Consider the following 22,163-nt stretch of genomic DNA (forward strand, 5'->3'; position numbering starts at 1 on the left):
GGTTTTGGCTAAATTCTAAACCGCACCACACATATAACCGTAAAAATGAGGTGTAATGTAGTTATGATTTTGGCTAAACTGCACTGCAAAACGTTGTGCTAAAAATAACCCAAAACTGCATCGTGAACACTCCTACATGACACATCTATGCCTACAAACAGCTTTGGTTATATATATATTGGATGGCCAACAGCTTTGGTCATATAAACAATTGAATTCACCTTAAATTTACCCACATATACAGTTTTGTGTGTGTATCAAATTTACACACACACACGTCTTTAATATCTATATGAATATATTTATATCATCCAATGGTTAACTAACTATGAACTACTAAAAAAAAAAAAAAAAAAAATCACCCTTTGCATAAGTTTTAACTTATTTTTGAACATTTTGGTTTTGTAGTGTGCTATAACATTAACAGTATTCGTTACTTGTTCTCACATATACAAAACAAAATATATTGATAAATCAAAATCCAAGATACAAACAAGAAAAATTGCTATTACTCTTAGCTAGGATACTAAGAAAATCCCTATAATATAATATGAAAAAGAAAAATCAAATACAAACCATGAATTTCTATATGTGTTGAAAACTAAAATCATATAATATGGAATCATATATACCATACCCTTGTCTCCATTGTTGGAGATATGGGAAGAGGGAGTGAGTCCAGTTTTCAGAGACAGGCTGGCCATCAGAAGTATTGTTGATCATGGAGGATTGGATCTTCTGAATCTCAAAAATTTTCCCATAGGTAAAGGAAGACTGTGGCCCTCTAATGCCTTGCCTCCAAAGCATTGACCGAATCCGTCTGGGTTTCAGCCACACCTCATGACATACTCTAATTAACACACTACATATTCCTATCACTACAAGAGACCACCATATCTCTGCTACCAATCCTTGTTCCATCTGTGTGACTGTGTGCGCGCGCGTGTCTTTTGGCTTACAATCTCTCGGTTGGGTTAGAAATTTCATAAAATATGAAATTGGAAGTAAGGCCAACTACTAATCACCCCTCCTAGATTCCCACAGAATGTGAACATTGTGCGTTGCGTACAACCTTTTATGACATGGTAATTATTTTTGTAATGTGAAGCTTCTGCAGGCTTTGTTGTGTTAACATTTGTTTTTGTCTTCACTCCAATGTCCTACACTCCTTGTCTATTTTTTTTTTTAGTTTTTTAGAATCATCTCTTGTCTAATTGTTTAATTGTCTTTTAGTGCTAACATTTATTAACTATTGATAGATTGACTTGCTCATGCTCCAATCCCCACTTAGTAAATAACAAATTAAAAATACATTCAAATTCAACCACTCTACTCATAAATTCGATCAAAAATTTTAATTATCATAACTTTATTTGTAAGATTAGATTGTTAAGGGGATCATATTCAAGTTTATTTTAGTTGGACTTGGACTTAAAAAAGATTTAGAGCTAGGGACTCAAGATGTTCAAATTATTCAAGACTCATACATGTAAGCTTCTTCACAAGCACATTATTATGTTTAAATTTCGTTTGTTTAATCATTGAATCTAAACTCAAACCTAAGTTTAGTTAATTTGTTAAATAAAAAAAAACATGTTTTTTCATGAGTCGAGCATGAGTTGTTCACAAATAAATAATTCAGTTTAGATGAAGAGTTAGTAATAATATATATATATATATATATATATATATGAGATGGATTCAAGTTATACCTAATGTAATTTCATAAAGTTACACATTTCTTAGACCGTAGATTTCTAATAGATCTAACGGTTAAAATAACACTACTGGCCATGTTAGCATTGCATATCTATTGCTTGCCAAATCAACTAATCTATTTAATTCTATCACTTTTTTTTTTCTCTCTCTCTCTCTCTCTCTCCTTCTCAAAAAAAAAAAAAAAAAAAAAACTTATTGTTCTCTCTATCACCAGAGAGAGAGAGAGAGAGAGAGAGAGATCAAAATTAAGAAATTGCCTACCACATGACATACTTACAGACTCAAAAATTAGTACTATATTATTATTGGTTGTTAACTTGTGCTAGATGTGTGCAGTAAACCTACCAATCTGCCAAAACCAATCTAATCCAACCCAACTCACCTGGTTAAGTAGGTTTTTAGGGGTTGGTGGATTGGGTTGGATTGTGAGTTTTTTTTTTTTTTTTAGTGGGTTGGGTTAGGTTCGGATCATAAGATTCACAAATCCGCCTAACTCGACCCAACCCGCCTATATTTAATATATATTTAAAATTAAAAATATATATATCTAAAAATATATTATACAATTTTGTTATTTACTTTTTTACCATTATTCCTAAATAAAACCCAAACCCTAAGTTCTTCTCATATAGTTTGTGTTAGTTTGATGTTATGCTCATGATTATTTGGTTATAAATTTACTCTCAATTTAATAATAACCGGTGTATAATCCCGTGCATATACATGAGTACAATTAAAAACAATCACAATTATACATTTTTTTTTATAGAAAATATTCAAATTATACATAGTATTAGCTTACATTTTTTTAAAAAAAACTATACATTTCTAAAATATGTAATGGTTTCTCATTATATTTGTGTGTGTGATTTAGAATTTAATTAGATTTAGACACTTCTGTTTTTTCACTCAATAATTCAATTGCCACAAAAATTAATAAAAATAAATGGACACATGGCGGAAAATTGGACTCCAATTGAAATCCAATTTAGAATCTAATTAAATTTGGACTCTTCGATTTTTACACTTAATAATTCACTTAGCACAAAATTAAAAATAAAATGGGACATGTGGCGTAAAATTAAGAATCCAATTAAAATCTAATTGTTTTTTCTCTAATGTGGAGGCAAAATTTGCCAGTCAACGTTGGGCCATGGTACTCGTACTAAGCCCAACCATAATAGGAAGCGAAGACACGGGCAGGAGACCCCCCAGCCCAACCATGTTGGGCCGGGCTTGCTTAAGGGGCGTCTGAGGAGGAGTACCTCTTCGGACGCACCAAATGGGAGTCCGATTCACACCCTTTACATGGTGAAAGGTCATCCAAAATCAAGGGAAAATGTAGGACGTTCAGGGGACAACCACAACTGCCGCATTAAATGCAAGGAAGTTACTTTTCCAGCCGCATTAATGTGGAAAGGACAGGAGAACAGAATTATCTTGGCCAGTGAAACTCACAGAAAAGAAGGAGGATGTCCTATGGGACAGACACTCAAGTAGAGGCCCAGATGATTAACAAGTGTAGGGTCATTATCGTTCGAAAGATACTATATAAGAGAAGAAAATCCTCATGGCCAGGGGGGAGAGAAAAAAGGAGAAAAAAGAGAGAAAGAGAAAGGAGTTCTGTAAACAAAGCATAAGATACAGCCCCACGAACTGTTATCCCAGGAAGCTTGGTGGAATATCCCCACGTTCAAATGGTTGCATGGCTTGCTTATAACTACGTTTACTCTATCAAGACCTAGTTCTGTGACCTACTCTCTATAAATTCATTGTTGAGGGTCTTTTGGGCCAGAATCGCTTGCCTGCTGGGCCTGGGCCCCAAAAACCGCCCTTACAATTGGCGCCGTCTGTGGGGAGAACTTGTGTCTCGACAAGTGAAACAATAAGGGATGTAAGGATCAGGTCCGCGCCAAACCGGACGGGTAGAATCTCAACGACAGAACAACTTTCTAAATCTCGAATGAGTGAAGGACCAGGATAATCAACGAGAGGGCAGTGTGAACACCTCTCACACGAATAGAAGCCGCTCAAAAGGGAAGGATAACGTGTCCCACAAGCACAACAAGCGAAAGGCTCTACAGCAAGAAATTGACGATTTGAAGAAGAAGCTGCGTCGAGCCCAGCAAAAACGTCTTTCACCCGGCTCGGACACTAGCAGTAGTAAGGATGGCGAATACAGACAAAGGTCAAGAACCCCTCCGAGCGAGACGTTTTCCTATGAGGAAGAACGGCCTCGCAAACGCGGCCGCAAAAGCTCGTCTTACCAAGGCCTGGCCAATTACGCCATGAGCAAGGCCCTGGATCGCATCTCCCAGTCGCCATTCACACGTAGAATAGAAAGAGCAGTGCTTCCTCGGCGGTTCAATCAGCCAACGTTTGCCGTATACAATGGTCGAACTGACCCAGTGGAGCACGTGAGCCAATTCAACCAGAGGATGGCCGTCCACTCCAGGGACGAGGCGTTAATGTGTAAGGTGTTTCCATCCAACTTGGGACCCCTGGCAATGAGATGGTTTGATGCCCTCCCGCCGAATTCCATAGATTCCTTTAAACAGCTGACGCAGGCTTTTGGTTCCCGCTTCATCACTAGTACTAGAGTCCCTCGGCCTCTCGACTCCCTCTTATCCTTATCCATGCGGGAAGGAGAAACGCTGAAAGCCTACTCGGACAGATATTGGGAAACATACAACGAGATAGAAGGAAACTACGATGACGTCGCCATTAGTACATTCAAAAGGGGCCTGCCGACAGAGCATGGCTTAAGAAAGTCTCTCACTGGGAAGCCAGTCACCAACGTGCGACAACTCATGGACAGAATAGACAAGTACAAAAGGGTCGAGGAGGACCAGCAGATCGGGAAGGGAAAGGCGAAGATTGTCCCTCAGGAGAGGAGGGACTTTAGGTCGGACCTCTTTAGCAGCAGTAACAAGCCGAGAAGAGATTACATGGAACAGTCCGGACCTACTGGGGCTCAGGTAGTCCACGCTGTGTTCCGAGAACCATTGCACGAGATCCTGGAGAAAGTGAAGTGCGAACCTTTCTTTCAGTGGCCGAACAGGATGGCAGGCGACCCCTCAAAACGCAATCAGAATCTATATTGCACGTACCATCAAGAGCCTGGTCACACCACCGACGATTGCAGGAACCTGAAAAACTATTTGAATCGGCTTGTCCGAGAAGGAAAGTTGAGGCATTTATTGCACCGCCCTGAGCAGTTAAATGTCGAAACCAGACAAGGCGCATTGAGGCCACCCATAGGCACAATAAATGTCATTCTTGCCGCACCTGGGAGAATCGGTTCCGGCTCGTTCAGAGTAATGTCAGTGGGTAGGTTCCCGACGGAGCCAGGCGAAAGGGAATCCAAGAGAGCCAGAGTGAGTGTCCCGCCATTAATTGGGTTCACGGAGGAGGATAAGCAAGGAACTATTCAACCCCATGAAGATGCCCTAGTCGTGACGCTCAGAATAGGAGGTTATGACGTGAAAAGGGTGTTGGTTGATCAAGGTAGCACCGTGGAGGTAATGTACCCAGATTTGTATAAGGGGCTGAACTTGAAGCAGGAAGACCTGTCGCCATACGATTCACCCCTGCTTAGCTTTAAAGGAAAAATCGTCATCCCGAAAGGCATGATTAGGCTGCCTGTGCAAACTTACTCAGACGTAGTGGAAGTGGACTTCATCGTCGTAGATGCGTACTCCCCCTACACAGCTATTGTGGCCCGGCCATGGCTTCATGCACTAGGGGCTGTGTCGTCAACCTTGCACCAAAAAGTGAAGTATCCGTCAGAAGGTCGAATCAAAGAGATAGTAGGGAACCAAGGAATGGCCAGACAATGCATGGTGTCGGCAATTTCACGACGATCAAGCGGCGAACCTTCCACTTCAATCGGGAACAGCTTATAGCAATCAATGACCTCGGTCCCAACTGCGGGTAGTGGAGGATCGGCCATGGAGGTGAGCTGTGAGGAGCTGGAAAAAATGCTCGTCGGATCAGACCCTGAGAGGTTTTTTTCAGATCGGCTCGGAATTACCAGCACAGGAGAAGTCAGTGTTAATTAATTTTCTTCGACGGAATGAGGACGTATTCGCCTGGGATCCTTACGAAGCCCCAGGGGTTGACTCAGACCTCATACGCCATCACCTTAATGTTAATCCAGCTATAACACCGAAGAAGCAACCTCATCGGCGCCCGTCAAAGGAACATGCAGACGCTGTGAGAGAAGAGGTCGTAAAATTGAAGAGAGCTGGGGCTATCAAAGAAGTATTCTACCCCGAATGGTTGGCAAACACGGTCGTGGTAAAGAAGAAGAGCGGGAAATGGCGGGTCTGCGTGGACTTCACGGACTTAAACAAGGCTTGCCTGAAGGATCCTTTCCCAATGCCGCGAATAGACCGACTGGTAGATGCGACTGTCGGACATCCCCGAATGAGTTTTTTAGACGCTTTCCAGGGCTACCATCAGATATCCCTGGCTGCCGAAGACCAAGAAAAAACTGTTTTCGTCACCCCAGTTGGCAACTATCATTATAAGGTGATGCCCTTTGGCCTGAAAAATGTTGGGTCAGCCTATCAGAGGATGATGACTAGGATGTTTAAATAGCAGATGGGCGAAACCGTTGAAGTGTATATAGACGACATGGTAGTAAAGAGCAAATTGGTGGCCGGCCACATCAGAAACCTCGGTGAAGTGTTTCAAATCCTGAGAAGGTACAAGCTGCGACTGAACGCATCCAAATGTTCATTTGGGGTGGGATCAGGAAAATTCTTGGGCTATATGGTAACCCACCGAGGAATCGAGGTTAACCCTGACCAAATAAGAGCCATTCATAACATGCAGCCTCCTCGGAATCCCAAAGAGGTCCAGAAGTTTACCGGCATGATAGCTGCTTTAAACAATTTCATCTCCCGCTCAGCAGACAGATGCAGGCCTTTTTTCCTCCTATTGCACAAGTGGAAGGGTTTCGAGTGGACTGAAGAGTGTGCTTTAGCCTTCCAACAGCTCAAGGAATACCTCACCCGACCACCAATCATGTCCAGTCCAGACGCCGACGAAGTGTTGTACGCATACATCGCAGTCGCCCCCCATGCGGTGAGCCTAGTGCTAATTCGAGAGGACAACGGCACGCAGCGGCCCGTGTATTACGTAAGCAAATCGCTGCAGGAGGCAGAGACCCGGTACCTTCCCCTCGAAAAGGCAATATTGGCCGTCGTACAAGCCACGCGGAAGCTCCCCCACTATTTTCAGGCCCATACAGTAGTTGTGCTAACCCAACTTCCACTGAAATCAGTCCTCCTTAGCGCCGACTACACAGGAAGAATAGCTAAGTGGGGAACAATTCTGAGCGCCTTCAACATTAGATACATGCCTCGTACCGCCATAAAGGGTCAGGTCCTCGCCGATCTGGTAGCTGAATTTGCAGAGCCCACCCTAGAGGGGGTGGAAGTGTCGGGATCACCAAGTGCCGATGGGAAACTAGTTGGCACGGTGTCTCACCAAGAGCACAATAGGTGGAAAGCATACATCGATGGTGCAGCAAACCAAAGGGGCTCCAGGGTGGGACTCGTTCTAGTCTCTCCCGAAGGGATAACCGTAGAAAAGTCGTTGAGGCTCGGATTCTCGGCAACGAATAACGAAGCCGAGTATGAGGCACTGTTGGAGGGGATGTCTATGATCCGGAAATTGGGTGGGAAATGCGCGAACATATTCTCGGATTCGAGACTCATAGTGGGACAAGTAAATGGGGAATTAGAGGTGAAGGATGAAAGAATGCGAGGGTACCTTACCCGGACTAAACACCTACAGACCCATTTCGACGACTTCCGTTTAATGCATATACCCAGAAGTGGGAACACCCATGCTGATTCTCTTGCAACACTAGCCACCTCCTCGGCTCAGCCCCTTCTGTGGGTTATTTTAGTTGAAGACCTCTGCCGCCCAACGAAAGAGGAGCCCAATGGTATTCGGGTACACAACATCGGGGCAGGACCTAGCTGGATTGTCCCTCTGGTGCTGTTCTTAAAGCACGACTCCTTACCGGACGATAAAGTTGAGGCTGACAAAATTAGGAGGAGAGCTTCTTGATTCTGGCTGTCTGAGGACTCCAAACTCTACAGACACTCGTTCTCAGGGCCATACTTGCTGTGTGTGCACCCAGGGGCTACGGAACTCATCCTGGAGGAGTTACATGAAGGGATTTGTGGAAGCCATACGGGGGGCCGGTTCCTCTCCTACAGGGCCATGACGCTGGGTTACTGGTGGCCAAGCATGCATAAAGAGGCTTTGGAATATGTGAAGAAGTGTGACCAATGCCAAAGGTTCACCCTGAACATACATCAGCCGGGTGGAGTACTTAACCCGTTGTCCAGCCCTTGGCCATTCGCACAATGGGGCCTAGACATACTAGGGCCGTTCCCCAAAGCTGCCGGGAACAAGAAGTTTCTTCTCGTCGGCACCGATTACTTCACGAAATGGGTCGAAGCTGAGGCGCTGGCAAACATCAGGGACGTCAATGTCAAGAAATTTATCTGGAAAAATATTATTACTAGGTTCGGGACCCCGCACACCCTGATCTCGGACAACAGCCTCCAATTTGACAGCAAGGCTTTTAGAGAATATTGCAATGAACTGGGGATTGTCAACCGATACTCCACACCAGCCTACCCGCAGGGTAACAGACAGGCAGAAGCCATCAACAAAACCATAGTGAATGGACTGAAGAAGAGGTTGGACGACGCGAAAGGGAGGTGGGTTGGAGAGCTAGCCCACGTCTTGTGGACGTACCGCACCACGCCTCGCAGGTCCACGGGAGAAACCCCCTTTTCATTGACCTACGGAGTCGAGGCCGTCATCCCACTAGAGATAAACTTTCCCACCCAGAGGACTACTGCATTCAACCCCATTGCTAACAACGGCCTTCTGGAGAAAAGCCTGGACCTCCTCGAAGAGAGAAGGGAAAGTGCGATGGTGCACCTAGCTTATTATCAGCAAAAACTCAAACAGGGCTACGACGCCAAGGTGAAGTCAAGGCCCTTGACGCCCGGGGATCTAGTGCTGAGGAAAGTCCTGGGCACCGTGAGGAACCCTACATGGGGAAAGCTTGGACCAAACTGGGAGGGCCCATACCGTATCACATCCGTAGCCGGCATTGGGGCGTATTTTTTGGAAGACTTGGACGAACATGTAGTGCCACGTCCGTGGAATGTAAATAACCTGAAAAGGTACTGTTATTAATGAAAGACACCACGCTTGCTATCGTGTTACTATATAGCTATTTGGGATAAGTGTTAAACAGAACCCAAGTCCTGCATGGCTCCTCGGACCACAGACTTGGGGGAAATTAACCATGCCACGATTCTCAATAAGTGTTAAACAGAACCCAAGTCCTGCATGGCTCCTCGGACCACAGACTTGGGGGAAATTAACCATGATACGATTCTCAATAAGTGTTAAATAGAACCCAAGTCCTGCATGGATCCTCGGACCACAGACTTGGGGGAAATTAACCATGCCACGATTCTCAATAAGTGTTAAACAGAATCCAAGTCCTGCATGGCTCCTCGGACCACAGACTTGGGGGAAATTAACTGTGATACGATTCTCAATAAGTGTTAAACAGAACCCAAGTCCTGCATGGATCCTCGGACCACAGACTTGGGGGAAATTAACCATGCCACGATTCTCAATAAGTGTTAAACAGAACCCAAGTCCTGCATGGCTCCTCGGACCACAGACTTGGGGGAAATTAACCGTTATACGATTCTCAATAAGTGTTAAATAGAACCCAAGTCCTGCATGGATCCTCGGACCACAGACTTGGGGGAAATTAACCATGCCACGATTCTCAATAAGTGTTAAACAGAACCCAAGTCCTGCATGGCTCCTCGGACCTCAGACTTGGGGGAAATTAACCGTGATACGATTCTCAATAAGTGTTAAACAGAAGCCAAGTCCTGCATGGCTCCTCGGACCACAGACTTGGGGGAAATTAACCGTGATACAATTTTCAATAAGTGTTAAACAGAACCCAAGTCCTGCATGGATCCTCAGACCACAGACTTGGGGGAAATTAACCGTGCCACGATTCTCAATAAGTGTTAAACAGAACCCAAGTCCTGCATGGCTCCTCGGACCACAGACTTGGGGGAAATTAACCACGCCACGATTCTCAATAAGTGTTAAACAGAACCCAAGTCCTGCATGGCTCCTCGGACCACAGACTTGGGGGAAATTAACTGTGATACGATTCTCAATAAGTGTTAAACAGAACCCAAGTCCTGCATGGATCCTCGGACCACAGACTTGGGGGAAATTAACCACGCCACGATTCTCAATAAGTGTTAAACAGAACCCAAGTCCTGCATGGCTTCTCGGCCACAGACTTGGGGGAAATTAACTTCGCAGCCGTTTTTGTCTAATTATGAACTATCGTTATTTTCACGTATTCATTCATTTATACTTAAATTTCAGCAGTAAATGACAGAACTGATATCCATTCATGATGAAAACAAAAGAGAATAAAACAATGATATCTGAAAGGAAAAAATCTTTATCATTCAAGCTCAAAAGCGGTTCTGTTCACAAACATAAACAACGCAAAACAGAACAAAACACGAAAAGTAAAACAAATAAACTCATATACTACTTTCCTAAGAACCCTGAGTCGGAGCGGGCTGATCATCTACTGCTTGGTTCTCTGGGGCAATCTCCTTGGCCTGTGCAAGGATCTCGCTGATACGAAGGCTGTCCTCGGGTGACTTGCCCTGCGCGGCCTGCTCCGTGCCCTCAGCCTTGGGAATAGAGGAGTCTGTTGGAAGAGGCTCGATGGAGGCAACCTTGTCAGGAACCTCGTGTATGTCCTCCGGGAAAAAGATGTTTTCAGCCTTCCTGAGATCAGAATCTGCTGGGACGACTGCCCGATCCAGGGCTACGCCCCAGGACATGGTGATGTATTCTCTACAGACGGTGGCAACTTCCTCGGCCAGCCTAACCTCAGTATCATAGACTCCACGTTCATAAGAAGCCGCGACAGCCTTCTCGGCAGCTTCCCTGGCCAAGCGGGCCTCCTCCTTGGTCCTTGCAAGCTCAGCCTTGAGCTTTGAAACCGCCTGCTGCTCCGTTGTAAGTTTCTCCTCAGATTGGCGGAGCTGTATGCGCAGATCGTCAGCTTGCTTTTCGGCATTCTTAAGGCCGGCTTCTGCACTCGCATAAGCCTTCTTCACCTCCTTTATTTCATTATTCTGGCGATCAAAATCTAGTTTGAGATCGCCAGCGGCCTTCTCGGCGACAGAGCGGAACTGAGCCTCCCTATGCAAATCCTCACGAGCCTTCTTGGCCCATTCCTCAGCAACAAAAATTTGTTGAGTGACCTGCGCCCGGAAGGAAATAAAAACCCTATTAAAACATGACGATAAGAGGGTACAAAATATAGAGACGAGATAGAAAATCCCACTTACCATGGCCATATCCCTCTTCAATGACATGTAAAGGTCTGGCTGACGAGTCTTTCTGAGGCCCTCCATATCACGAGGCAGGAAAAGAGGCTGCTGCAGGGCCTTGGCCAAGAATGATGCCTGCCCTCGTTAGGATTCCCATAGGGTCACATCCCAGGGGATTGGGGCGCCGTCTAATTCGATCCGAGGCGACCATGTTCGTTGTTCCCTACGAATGACCGCCTCGTCTCGGCTATTAGTGGACCTAGTCCTCTTCTCTCGGGGCTCTTTCGTCTCCTTGCCCTTCTTTTTAGGCCCGGCCTTTTCACGGCCAATCTCTCCCTCCTCCGTTTCTTCTACAGGCCTTTTTCGCCTTAAGTTAGGCATAAGCTGTAGCACCGCATCCGACGAGAGAGGGAGAGGAGGAGCAGGAGCCTTAGGGGCAGTTTGTCCCTTCGAGACGTCCTTGGAGGACTGCCCCTTGCTCCTGTTAGATAGAAGGCCCCTGAGGCCAGTCCTTGGCTGCAAATTCATTCCTTCTTCTTCAGTCTCTTCGCTGATATCAGCTTGTGCGATGACTAAACCAGTATCAGGAGCCGCTGAGGCACGGTCTAAATCGGCGTCGGAGTTCGAGAGCTCTACTACTCTGGCCGATACCTCTCTGTCCTCGGTAAATTGGAACTGGTCTATTTGTTCCTTTAAGGATGAATGCGAAGAACCAGCCTCCTCCTCCGGGATAACCACTGGGGGAAAGGCACGTTGGGGAGGCAGCTGAATAGGAGGTAAGTCTGTTGCAGCGAGGAACCCTGGTATGGATACGTCAATGCGTGCCAATCTTGGACTGCCAGCCCTTATAGCTTGGCCAGCGTCTACCAAGGATCGAGTGAGGGGAATGTAGTCCAAAATCAAAGGAGCCGACTGTAGTTGCCCATCCTCGCTTACGAAAATCTCAGACCTCAGGAGGTAATTTAGAGCTGGGACGTTGACCAAACTCAACCGAGGGGATGTTCGCTCCTCGTCTGCAAAGGCCGTTAAAGGGTTTACGTTAGTCCGAGGAGGCATGCAACCAAACCAACAAGTTTAAAATAAAAAGAAAAAAGGGGGGAGGGGAGCTCAAAACTAAGGTCCTCCCTACGGAATCTAGTTCTATGACACCCCACCTAGCGTTCCCGCCCTAGTCGGACAGTGAAGGCCGTCATGCCATGGTCCGGAGACGATCAAATGGTCGTCCTTTAAGCCTTTGCTGGACTTGGGAAGGCAGGATATCAACCTCACTTCGTCAGTCCTGGACTTTAGGTCGTATGAGTTGCCGAGCTTATGGCATTCATAAAGATGAACCACGTCGTGCCATGAAAGGCCGAGGTTCATCTGGTCGTTTAAGGCGTCGGCACACCCCAGGATCCGGAACAGGTTTGCGGTGCATTGGTGGGGGGCCAATCTATGACCACGTAGGTAGTCCCTAGTTATTCTCCCCATTGGAATCGTCATTCCTTCTTCCACGAAGGCTATCATTGGAATTGCGACTTCCCCTGTTCTCCTCTTGAACAAAATGTCCTCCTGATGGCAATACTCTAAACCTACCTCCGGTGGAATACGATACTTCGCCCTGAAGCCCGCCATACCGGCCGGAGAGTCTACCATTTTTTCAAGCCTACCCATCCCCTCTAATCCTAGACAACGTGAAGGCAGTTTGTCTAATGAAGAATAACGAAGAAAAAGCGCGCACTTACGGGTAAGAAACTCGACGGAGTCTTCAAGAGAGTGGCGGCGAAGGTAAGAACGGGCTGAAGGAAAAGGCTCTGAAACGTTCTGGATACTGGAGTGTTCGTCAAAAGTGAGGAATGAACGCCTTCAAAACCTTATATACTCAGAGGGAGTTGGACAGACATACTCCCGTCTAGAGCAAATGAAACGTTGTCCACTGTTGATCCGGTCTCCAACCGTTGGATTGAAAGAGTGTAAAACCCCAAAAAGCTGCAATTACTTTCCTCCGACCAAGAAGAAAAAACCGGAATTTTGAGGGGCTATTGTGGGGGTAAAATTTGCCAGTCAACGTTGGGCCATGGTACTCGTATTAAGCCCAACCATAATAGGAAACGAAGACACGGGCAGGGGACCCCCCAGCCCAACCATGTTGGGCCGGGCTTGCTTAAGGGGCGTCCGAGGAGGAGTACCTCCTCGGACGCACCAAATGGGAGTCCGATTCACACCCTTTATATGGTGAAAGGTCATCCAAAATCAAGGGAAAATGCAGGACGTTCAGGGGGCAACCACAACTGCCGCATTAAATGCAAGGAAGCTACTTTTCCAGCCGCATTAATGTGGAAAGGACAGGAGAACAGAATTATCTTGGCCAGTGCAACTCACAGAAAAGAAGGAGGATGTCCTATGGGACAGGCACTCAAGTAGAGGCCCAGATGATTAACAAGTGTAGGGTCATTATCGTTCAAAGGATACTATATAAGAGAAGAAAATTCTCATGGCCAGGGGGGAGAGAAAAAAGGAGAAAAAAGAGAGAAAGAGAAAGGAGTTCTGTAAACAAAGCATAAGATACAGCCCCACGAACTGTTATCCCAGGAAGCTTGGTGGAATATCCCCACGCTCAAATGGTTGCATGGCTTGCTTATAACTACGTTTACTCTGTCAAGACCTAGTTCTGTGATCTACTCTCTATAAATTCATTGTTGAGGGTCTTTTGGGCCAAAATCGCTTGCCTGCTGGGCCTGGGCCCCAAAAACCGCCCTTACATCTAAGTTTTAGCTATATATATATATAATAGTAATTAAAAAAAAAAAAGTGTCCATCAGCCATGGTTTCAATCCAACCCAAACCAATCCATATGGGTTGGGTTGGATTTTTTTTAACCCACCATGGTGGGTTAGGTTAAAAAAAAAAACCTCTCAAACTGACCCATACACACCCTTAACTTGTTCAATACATGGCCAATGACCTATAAGTCTAATGACATTTCTTAGTATATTTTTTTTATGGAAGCATTTGGGATCAAATCTCTCTACTTAAGATATATCAAAACCCCGTGTAATAGATGGAAAAGTTCACACCAAATAATTATATTTAATACATGTTAAATTAATAAGTATTTAAAGGTTAAATTAGATATATCGTGGGGGAAAAATACTTGCCTAACGTAATTAGAATTTTTTTTTTTTTTTTTTTTGAGGAAATAATGTAATTAGAATCTGTTTAGAGAAGATCAAACCAAATTCATTAAAAAAAATCAATGACTTTTGATTAGTTTAAACTAAGTTTAGCATTATTTGTAATTCTAAAAGCCAAATTAAAAAGTACATATTATAATAATAATGTGAGAAAATGTTAGCTATATATATATATAAAGTGATTTTTTTTTTTTTAATACAAGATAGAAATTCTACTTTAACCTAATTTAAGTTTATATGTGTGAAACTCCCTCTTGGAGACTAAAGCTCCGGCCCTTGCCCCCCACATCCACAAACACTTATACTTGTGGAGTAACCATCGCATCAAGAATGTGCGGTGGTTAAAGTGAACTTTAAAAGTGACTTTCATTTTATAGAGTATTGATTGTAGATTATATTAAATTAGATGAGAAAGAATTTTTGTATTTTTGAAGGAAAAAAAAAAAAAAAAAAATCTTTACACAAACAAAGATCTTGCTGGCATCTTACGTAAAATCTTTCCACAAACAAAGATCTTGCTGGCATCTTACGTTCCCTCCCTTGACAAATCATTGGAGTTATAATGTGAATCCATTAATCTTATGACATTATCTTCATTGTCATCCTATGACAGTACATCATTATAATAAGTAATAACCATCAATAGTCCATGCTTTTAATTATAGAGTGTTGCACTTCTTTTCTTTCCAGGAAGGATCACCGATCAGATGTTGTTCTCAGTTTAAAGACTTATCCTTCATATGATTATTTCATCTTCTCCTCACTCCTATTCATTTGTTCCAAACTCAATTTTGGTAGGCTCGCTGGCTGGACCATTGCTGAGTTAACCCCGTGGGAAACAATCTTAGAGTTGGACCAACCCAATGTTGGGCCTAACATTACCAAAACATCGGCCCTATCCCAGTTCCTGTTATTTTTATTGGAAAGCTCGGCTGCAATTTTCTCTTTTTAATACGATAGAATCGAATTTTAACCAATCTGTTGGCTTCATGATGATTGCTATTTATTATCAAGCCAAGAAACTATTTTTGTTAACTCAAACCCACGGCTGCAAGGATGCTTTACCATTGACAAGAGACCGGCCTCAAAAAAAAAAATTCTTTGGTTATATGGAAAATTTTCGAAGAAAGAGCAAAGTTAGGCAAGAAAAGCAAATGGTGTCTTACAATTTGAATTATCTCTGTAAAGAAAATACTTACCAGGCCACTGAAGTATACTTGATTAGTTAAACTTCAAATGATAGTCCAAATGAAATAAAAAATAGAAAACCTCTTGAGGACTGAAATTGAAGTGCCAAGCTCACAAAACTTCTTGGAATACAAATGGAATGGAAACTTGACCAGTTTGAATAATTCTCAAAGCTCAAGTGCTTATAATTTTAAGGAAGTCTTTTTGATTTATTTTTTATTTAAAAAAAAAAAAAAAAAAAAAAAAAAAAAAAAAAAAAACCCTCTTCTATTCTAGAAAAGAACTCAAAAAAGGCCTTATATACATGTACATACATACATCATATAAAGCATTTGAATAAACATACGATGTTTTCAAGAGTCAAGAACCTTAACCCAGGAGATGACAATGCTAATACATTTTGTAGCATAATAAAAAGTATATATACAACTGCAGTATGCACAACAAAAACACAATTATATGTAGTTGCCTTATTGTGCAGACATGTGAAGGTTATGACCCTTAACCCAGGTTTCCCTGCAACTTCGTTATGAGTAGTCTTACTCCATGTTGTGGCGTCAGTAACATTTTATAAACAGGGGAGTGACGGTATTCGGGAGAGAGGGCAAAGGAAAAGTTGGATAATATGAGAGAGAGTACTACCTTGAGTTGAAGCATTGCAAAGTTCTGGCCAGGGCATAATCGACTCCCATAGCCAAATGGTATGTATGCTTGGGGATACTTGCATGCTTTAGATATCCCATGTGCGAACCTCTCTGGCTTAAATTCCAATGCGTCTAGACCCCAATTTTCAGGGTCACGGTGCATTGCAGGAATCAAACTCCATATGTGGACGCCTTTTGGCACTACAAACCCCCCCAACTTGATATCTGAAAAAGCTTCCCTTGCCGTTATAACAGCAGGTCCATAAAGACGAATGCTCTCTTGGATCACCATCATCAACTGCATGGATATTTGCGATTATGAATGTATGCATTAAAGCTGTATTACTTACAGACAAAGGGAAGCAACAAATTAACAATGCACAATGAAAATTCAAATACCATTTTCAACTTGCGAAATGCATCCATGTGTTGAAAGAGATTATATAAATGATCTCCACAGACCTCAAGAATCTCAGCGCGAACACGTTCCTGCCATTCAGGGTGTAATGCAAGTAGCATCAAGATCCAGGAGGCTGAAAGAGCAGTAGTCTCATGGCCTGCAAAGTAGATATTTTTACATATGTCAACAAAGAAGCGGTCTGTTTTCAACCTTGGGAACTTGTCATCACTAGTAACAGCACTTTCAAGCATCATTTGTAAAAGGTCCTTTTCAGGCACTGTGCCTTTTTGGCTTTCTTGTTGACGATCCTTGACTACCTTGAGTATCAGTGTGTCCACCTCTTTCTTTAACCTCCATATCTCTCTGTTGCTCTTCGTCGGAAGAAATCTGGATAACATACACAAATAAAAACAATAATTTCCTTGTCATAAACTTCTCTTGATGAAGCCTAAATTTTTTTTTGGGAAAAAGATGTTTTATTTATGTTAAAGTTATAGGATGACTAAACCTAAAGTTGAATTGTCCAAAAAGTGCACTTGGTTTGGACAAGGCATCTTGCAAGGAGGCAATCTTCGCAAAAATCAGATTGCCTTGTGAGTAAGAGCTGCCAAAACAGGATTTTGATATTATATCTGCCGAGAGGCTCTTCAAATCCTCATCAATAATCATGTCTGCAACCCCTCCCTCACTCTCTATTATACGATTCTCCCATGTCTTCATCATTGCTATGGTAGATTGCTCCATCAGTCCCACCATATTCTGCAAATACACTTCTCACATTTCATTAATATAAAAAATCCAGAAAGAAAGAAAAGGAATAAGTTCACAAACGGCATAAATTGTTTTACTTGTGGGGTTATGTCTAGTAATTACCTTGACCTTGTTGATGAAGAATTCAGGAGCAATGAGTTTCCTCTGGTAGACCCAGTTGTTTCCGTTAGCCTTAATGATGCCATCACCTAGCAAAGGCTGAAATGTCTCAGACAGATATGAAGGTTTACCCAAATCCAAGGACTTGTGCAGGCTCAATTCCCTTAGTAAGTCAGGCCGGCTCACATACAGATGCTGCTTGCTCCCTGTTGAGTACATATATACTGGACCTGCATTCCTCAACCACGTTTGCCTCCAATTAATTTTTATAACTTTCTCCAAATACCCAGCTCATTAAATGTTTTTGTGCTTATATGTTTATAAGTATCATGAGCAAAGTCCAACCTCAGCCCGCATGGAAATGAACATGTGGGAATTTAGGCAGTCATCACATTAATCCGAAAAAAAATATGTCAACCCAAATTCCCTAACATAATTCAATTATAAAGAGATCAGTAATGTTACTAGTTTTTATTCATTTGTGTGGTCATCAAATCCAAAGGTTGTGTATGTACTTCTATAAACCATCACCCTCTACACTAGCTCTATTTCTAACCATTAAGTTTTGTAGTTTGCTATAAGTTTAAACAGTCTTTAATACTTGTTCTCACATATACAAAGCAAAACACTATCTTCAAATAGTGTATATGGGCATTCAAATCACTATCTTCAAATAGCATTTATAAATCAAGATCCAAGATATAATCAAGAAAATTTGCTACTACTCTTACTAGGATAATAAGAAAAATTTCCAACAACATATTCAAAAATGTAAACTATGAATTTATATATTTGTTGAAAACCAAAATGATGTAATGAGGATGCATACCATACTTTTGTCTCCATATTTGGAAATAAGGAAAGATGGAGTGAGTCCAGTTTTCAGAGACAGATTGGCCATCAGAAGGATTGTTGATCATGGAGGATTGGATCTTCTGCATCTCTGAAATGTTCCCATAGAGAAAGGAAGGTGGTGGCCCCCTAATGCCTTGCCTCCAAATTATTGACCGAATCCTTCTGGGCTTCAGCCACACCACATGACATACTCTTATAAACACACTACATACTCCTATGAATACAAGAGAGCACCATATCTCTGCTATCAATCCTTCTTCCATCTCTCTCTCTTTGGTCTACTTTCCCTCTCTGGTGGGTTAGAAATCTCATAAATATAGAATCAAGATAAGGCTTCCTACCAATCACCTCCTAGGATTGAGTAACTGGGAAGGTAAAACCTTCTACAACATTGTAATTAAGGTTAGGCCATTTGTCTATCAAACAGCAACTTCTGCACTCCTCGTTAAACTCGTGTGTTATAGGAAACAAAGCACAATGACAGAAACAAAGCACAATGCTAAATAAAGAATCTAGGCATATCCATGAAATCCAGTGTATGTATAAAGAAAAGGCACTCACTGATATAGATAAATCCAAGAGAACAGAATAATATATGTTAGTGCTGTAAAGGACACTACTTTTTTATTCTGTACTTATTGTCCGGTAGAAAATAATGGCATAAAACAAGACACGTGACCGAACCTAACTAGTTTGTCCGATAGAATGATTTGGTTGTTGTTGATTGTTGGATTCTTCCTTGAGGTGGCACTCATCAGATGGTAACTCTTAGTCCATTTTACATACTTAAAAAAGCTTTGTTAGCTCAAAATAAGGTACAGAATACGGACCTAATTGAAATTTCCAATCACTCTGTTTCTCCATATGAAGAAGAAGGTGTTGGAGAGGAAAATGGTGGAAAAGAAGAAGTTAGAAATTAGGGAGGGAGATTTCTCAACTCACCTTTGCTAGTTGCTACTCTCTCGATCTTTATCTCTTCTGCTCAAGGATGCTAGTTTCTTCTTCAGGCTCAGGTACCCCATAAATTACAGAGACCCCATAAATATTTCAACTTTTGAATGCTACATCCCAGTGCACTGACAATTCTGAACAATCTCTCCAGAATTTGAGAAACAAAATTTTGAAGTTTGCAACAAAAAGTTAAAAGAAATAAATTAAGATTTGAAGCTCACATGATAAATAGTAAACGGGCAAAATGGCGAGGAAGAGCTAACTGCAGAGTGCAGAGAGAGAGTGTGTTTGTCAGTTTGTGTGTGCGCGCAAGAAGCTGTTCATTCTTTTAATTGAAGTGGTTATGTCGTTCGGTCTATATTTTTCACTTCGGTCCTATTTGGTCCATTCCTTCTTCTTCGGTCCTATTTGATCCTCTTCAGTCCTCTTCGGTCCGCCTTGTTTTTATTCGGTCGTATTCTGTTCATTTAGGCTGCGTTTGAATCGACTTCAAACGCATTCCGGAAATGATTTTCCGGAGAATAGGTGTGTTTGGTTGGTCCGGAAAATTCTATTTTCCGGAAATTAAAATCCGTTGACTGAAAAAAAAAGGCTTTGACCACGGAAATGAATTTCCGTTCCTATATTCACTTCAAATGAATTCCGGAAAAAGGGAGAGAGCGAGCGCGCGTGAGGAAGGCGAGCTCTAGTCCAGTCTGATGATTGCCGGCGAACCCAGTCGAGCTCCAGTCCGCGCCGCCGATTGCTAAGCGTCGATCGCGATCGCGCCGTGCTTCGCGAGATCGCGATCTCGCCGCGTCGATCGCGATCGGCGCAGTGCTTCGCGAGATCGCGATCTCGCTGCGTCGATAGCGATCGCGGAGATCGCGATCGACGCAGCGAGATCGCGATCTCGGATCGCGATCGCGCCGTGGATCGCGATCGACGGCGCGGTCGTCGGACTGAATTTGTCGCCGTGGATCGCGATTTTTTCCTGGGTTGTGGGTTGTGTTTTTCTGAATTTGTGTTTTCCTTTCTTTCCAAAACAGCAGAAAATATTTTCCGGAAAATTTTTTGAAGTGCAACCAAACACCATGAAAACATTTTCCTTTTCCGGAAATTAGCATTTCCGGAAAATATGTATTTTCCGGAAAACGTTTTCCAGCAACCAAACACAGCCTTAGTCCACTTTGTTCCATTTGGTCCAATTCAGTCCATTTGACAACTTCAGTCCACTTCGATCTATTTTTGTGCACTTACATAATGGGAAAAGACATTTGGGTTGAAAGCTCCTAATCTAAATCCAAATTTATTAAAAATATATATAAACCTCAAACTCGTAATATTTAAAATCCTAAGGATAACATTTATTGTTGCTACATTTTTATTAAACCACATTAACGTAACATTTCAGTCTATTTCAGTACAATTAAATTTAAGTAAAAGTTTTTCTAAACATAAAAGCTATGAATATACAAATGAAATCTTTAGAACATTTATTCATCTGTTTTAACGTCGTTACTTTTAAATGAATTGCATGAGATTGATTATACATTTAAGCAAAATAAATTAATATATACATACATATATATATATATATATGTATGTATGTATAATTTTTATTTAAATGAATTATTCAAATTATTTATTCTCTTAAAAGAGATTGTTATGATAATCAAGACTCATATCAAACTTATACTAAATATGTATAATTTATTCTCTAAATTTTATTGTAGAGAGAGAGACTACTTGTGATGGTGAACTAAAAAATACAACACCAAAAAGTATGAACTCAAAATAAAGTTTTAAAAATCACAATGATTCATCAATACAAAGTAGAGTTGCAAGAAAGACTAAAAAATCAAGAGAAAGAGAATAACAACTTTTTCAAGAGAGAATGTGAGAGAGAGTAATAAGAAATTTATAGAAAATAATATGAGAAGAAAAAAGTAAAAAAAAAATATATATATATATATATATATATATAGTAATATACACCAAATTATCCTAGTTATGTTGTGTAATAAAATAACATTATATTCTTATATACTATCTTTATAATGCAATATGATAACATCTATGAAATCAAAGAGATTAAAAAAAGATAACAACTTAAAAACACAAAATTTAATCACATCAACCCAAAGTAGAGTTTCAAAAAAATACAAAAAATAATCAACCTAAAGTAGAGATGCAAGAAAAATATTTAAAAAAATCCACCAAAAATGTGAGAGAGAGAGAGAGAGAGAGAGAGAGAGAGAACCTTTTGTGTGTGGGCAAACTATCTATAGGATGTGAAAGAAAATTGTAAATTTATAGTAAGAAGAGGGGAATAAGAAAAGGAAAAAATAAATGAAGATAAAGGGATAGAGCAAAAGTGATATTAAGGTAGATAGTAGTGGGAAAAATAATAAGAAAAAAAAAAGTTAAGAGAGAGAGAGAGAATGTTAAAAATAGGTGAATGATGTGACAGTTGAAATTGCTCAACAGAAGTGTAGTAACATAATAAATGCTACGCTTCAATTTTTAAATATATATAGATTAAAGGTTTAATGAAATGGGACACTTAGAAGATGAGGAGAGTGCAAAATGGGAGTAGATACTCTTTCACTTATTTTGGATATTTTAAAAATTAAAGAAGAGGAGAGAAGAGTAAATGTGCCTACTCTTGTTTACCGGTAGGATTAGAAGGAGAGGAAGTGATAACATATAAAGGAATTGGTGAGTGTATTCTTAATTTGTTAAACTCTATAAAGTGCACTTAACAAATCTTAAAGCCAAAATAGGAAGCACTTTTGAATCCCTAGCCCTCCAAATCCCCACAAAGTGAAGGAGTTAAATAATTAAAAAAGAACAGATTTGCTTCCATTTAAAAAAAGAAAAAAGAAAGAAAGAAAAAAAAGCCAAATAAGGGAGAGGGTGTTTGCTAGAGTAGTTTGAGTAATGT

At 41.7% G+C, this 22,163-nt stretch overlaps 1 protein-coding gene across 1 annotated transcript; it reads right to left on the minus strand.

Moving 5' to 3' along the window:
• Nucleotides 1-15,865: 15,865 nt before the first annotated feature.
• LOC126692604 (cytochrome P450 714A1-like) lies at nucleotides 15,866-19,504 on the minus strand. The gene is made up of 5 exons (XM_050388269.1): nucleotides 18,261-19,504; nucleotides 17,435-17,661; nucleotides 17,070-17,320; nucleotides 16,561-16,948; nucleotides 15,866-16,459 (listed from the first exon to the last, which is right to left on the minus strand). The coding sequence occupies exons 1-5, from the start codon at nucleotides 18,547-18,549 to the stop codon at nucleotides 16,019-16,021; spliced, it is 1,596 nt and encodes a 531-aa protein (XP_050244226.1). The 5' UTR covers nucleotides 18,550-19,504; the 3' UTR covers nucleotides 15,866-16,018.
• Between the last annotated feature and the right edge of the window lie 2,659 nt (nucleotides 19,505-22,163).

The sequence above is a fragment of the Quercus robur genome, chromosome 7, assembly GCF_932294415.1.
Source record: "Quercus robur chromosome 7, dhQueRobu3.1, whole genome shotgun sequence".
Taxonomy (NCBI): domain Eukaryota; kingdom Viridiplantae; phylum Streptophyta; class Magnoliopsida; order Fagales; family Fagaceae; genus Quercus; species Quercus robur.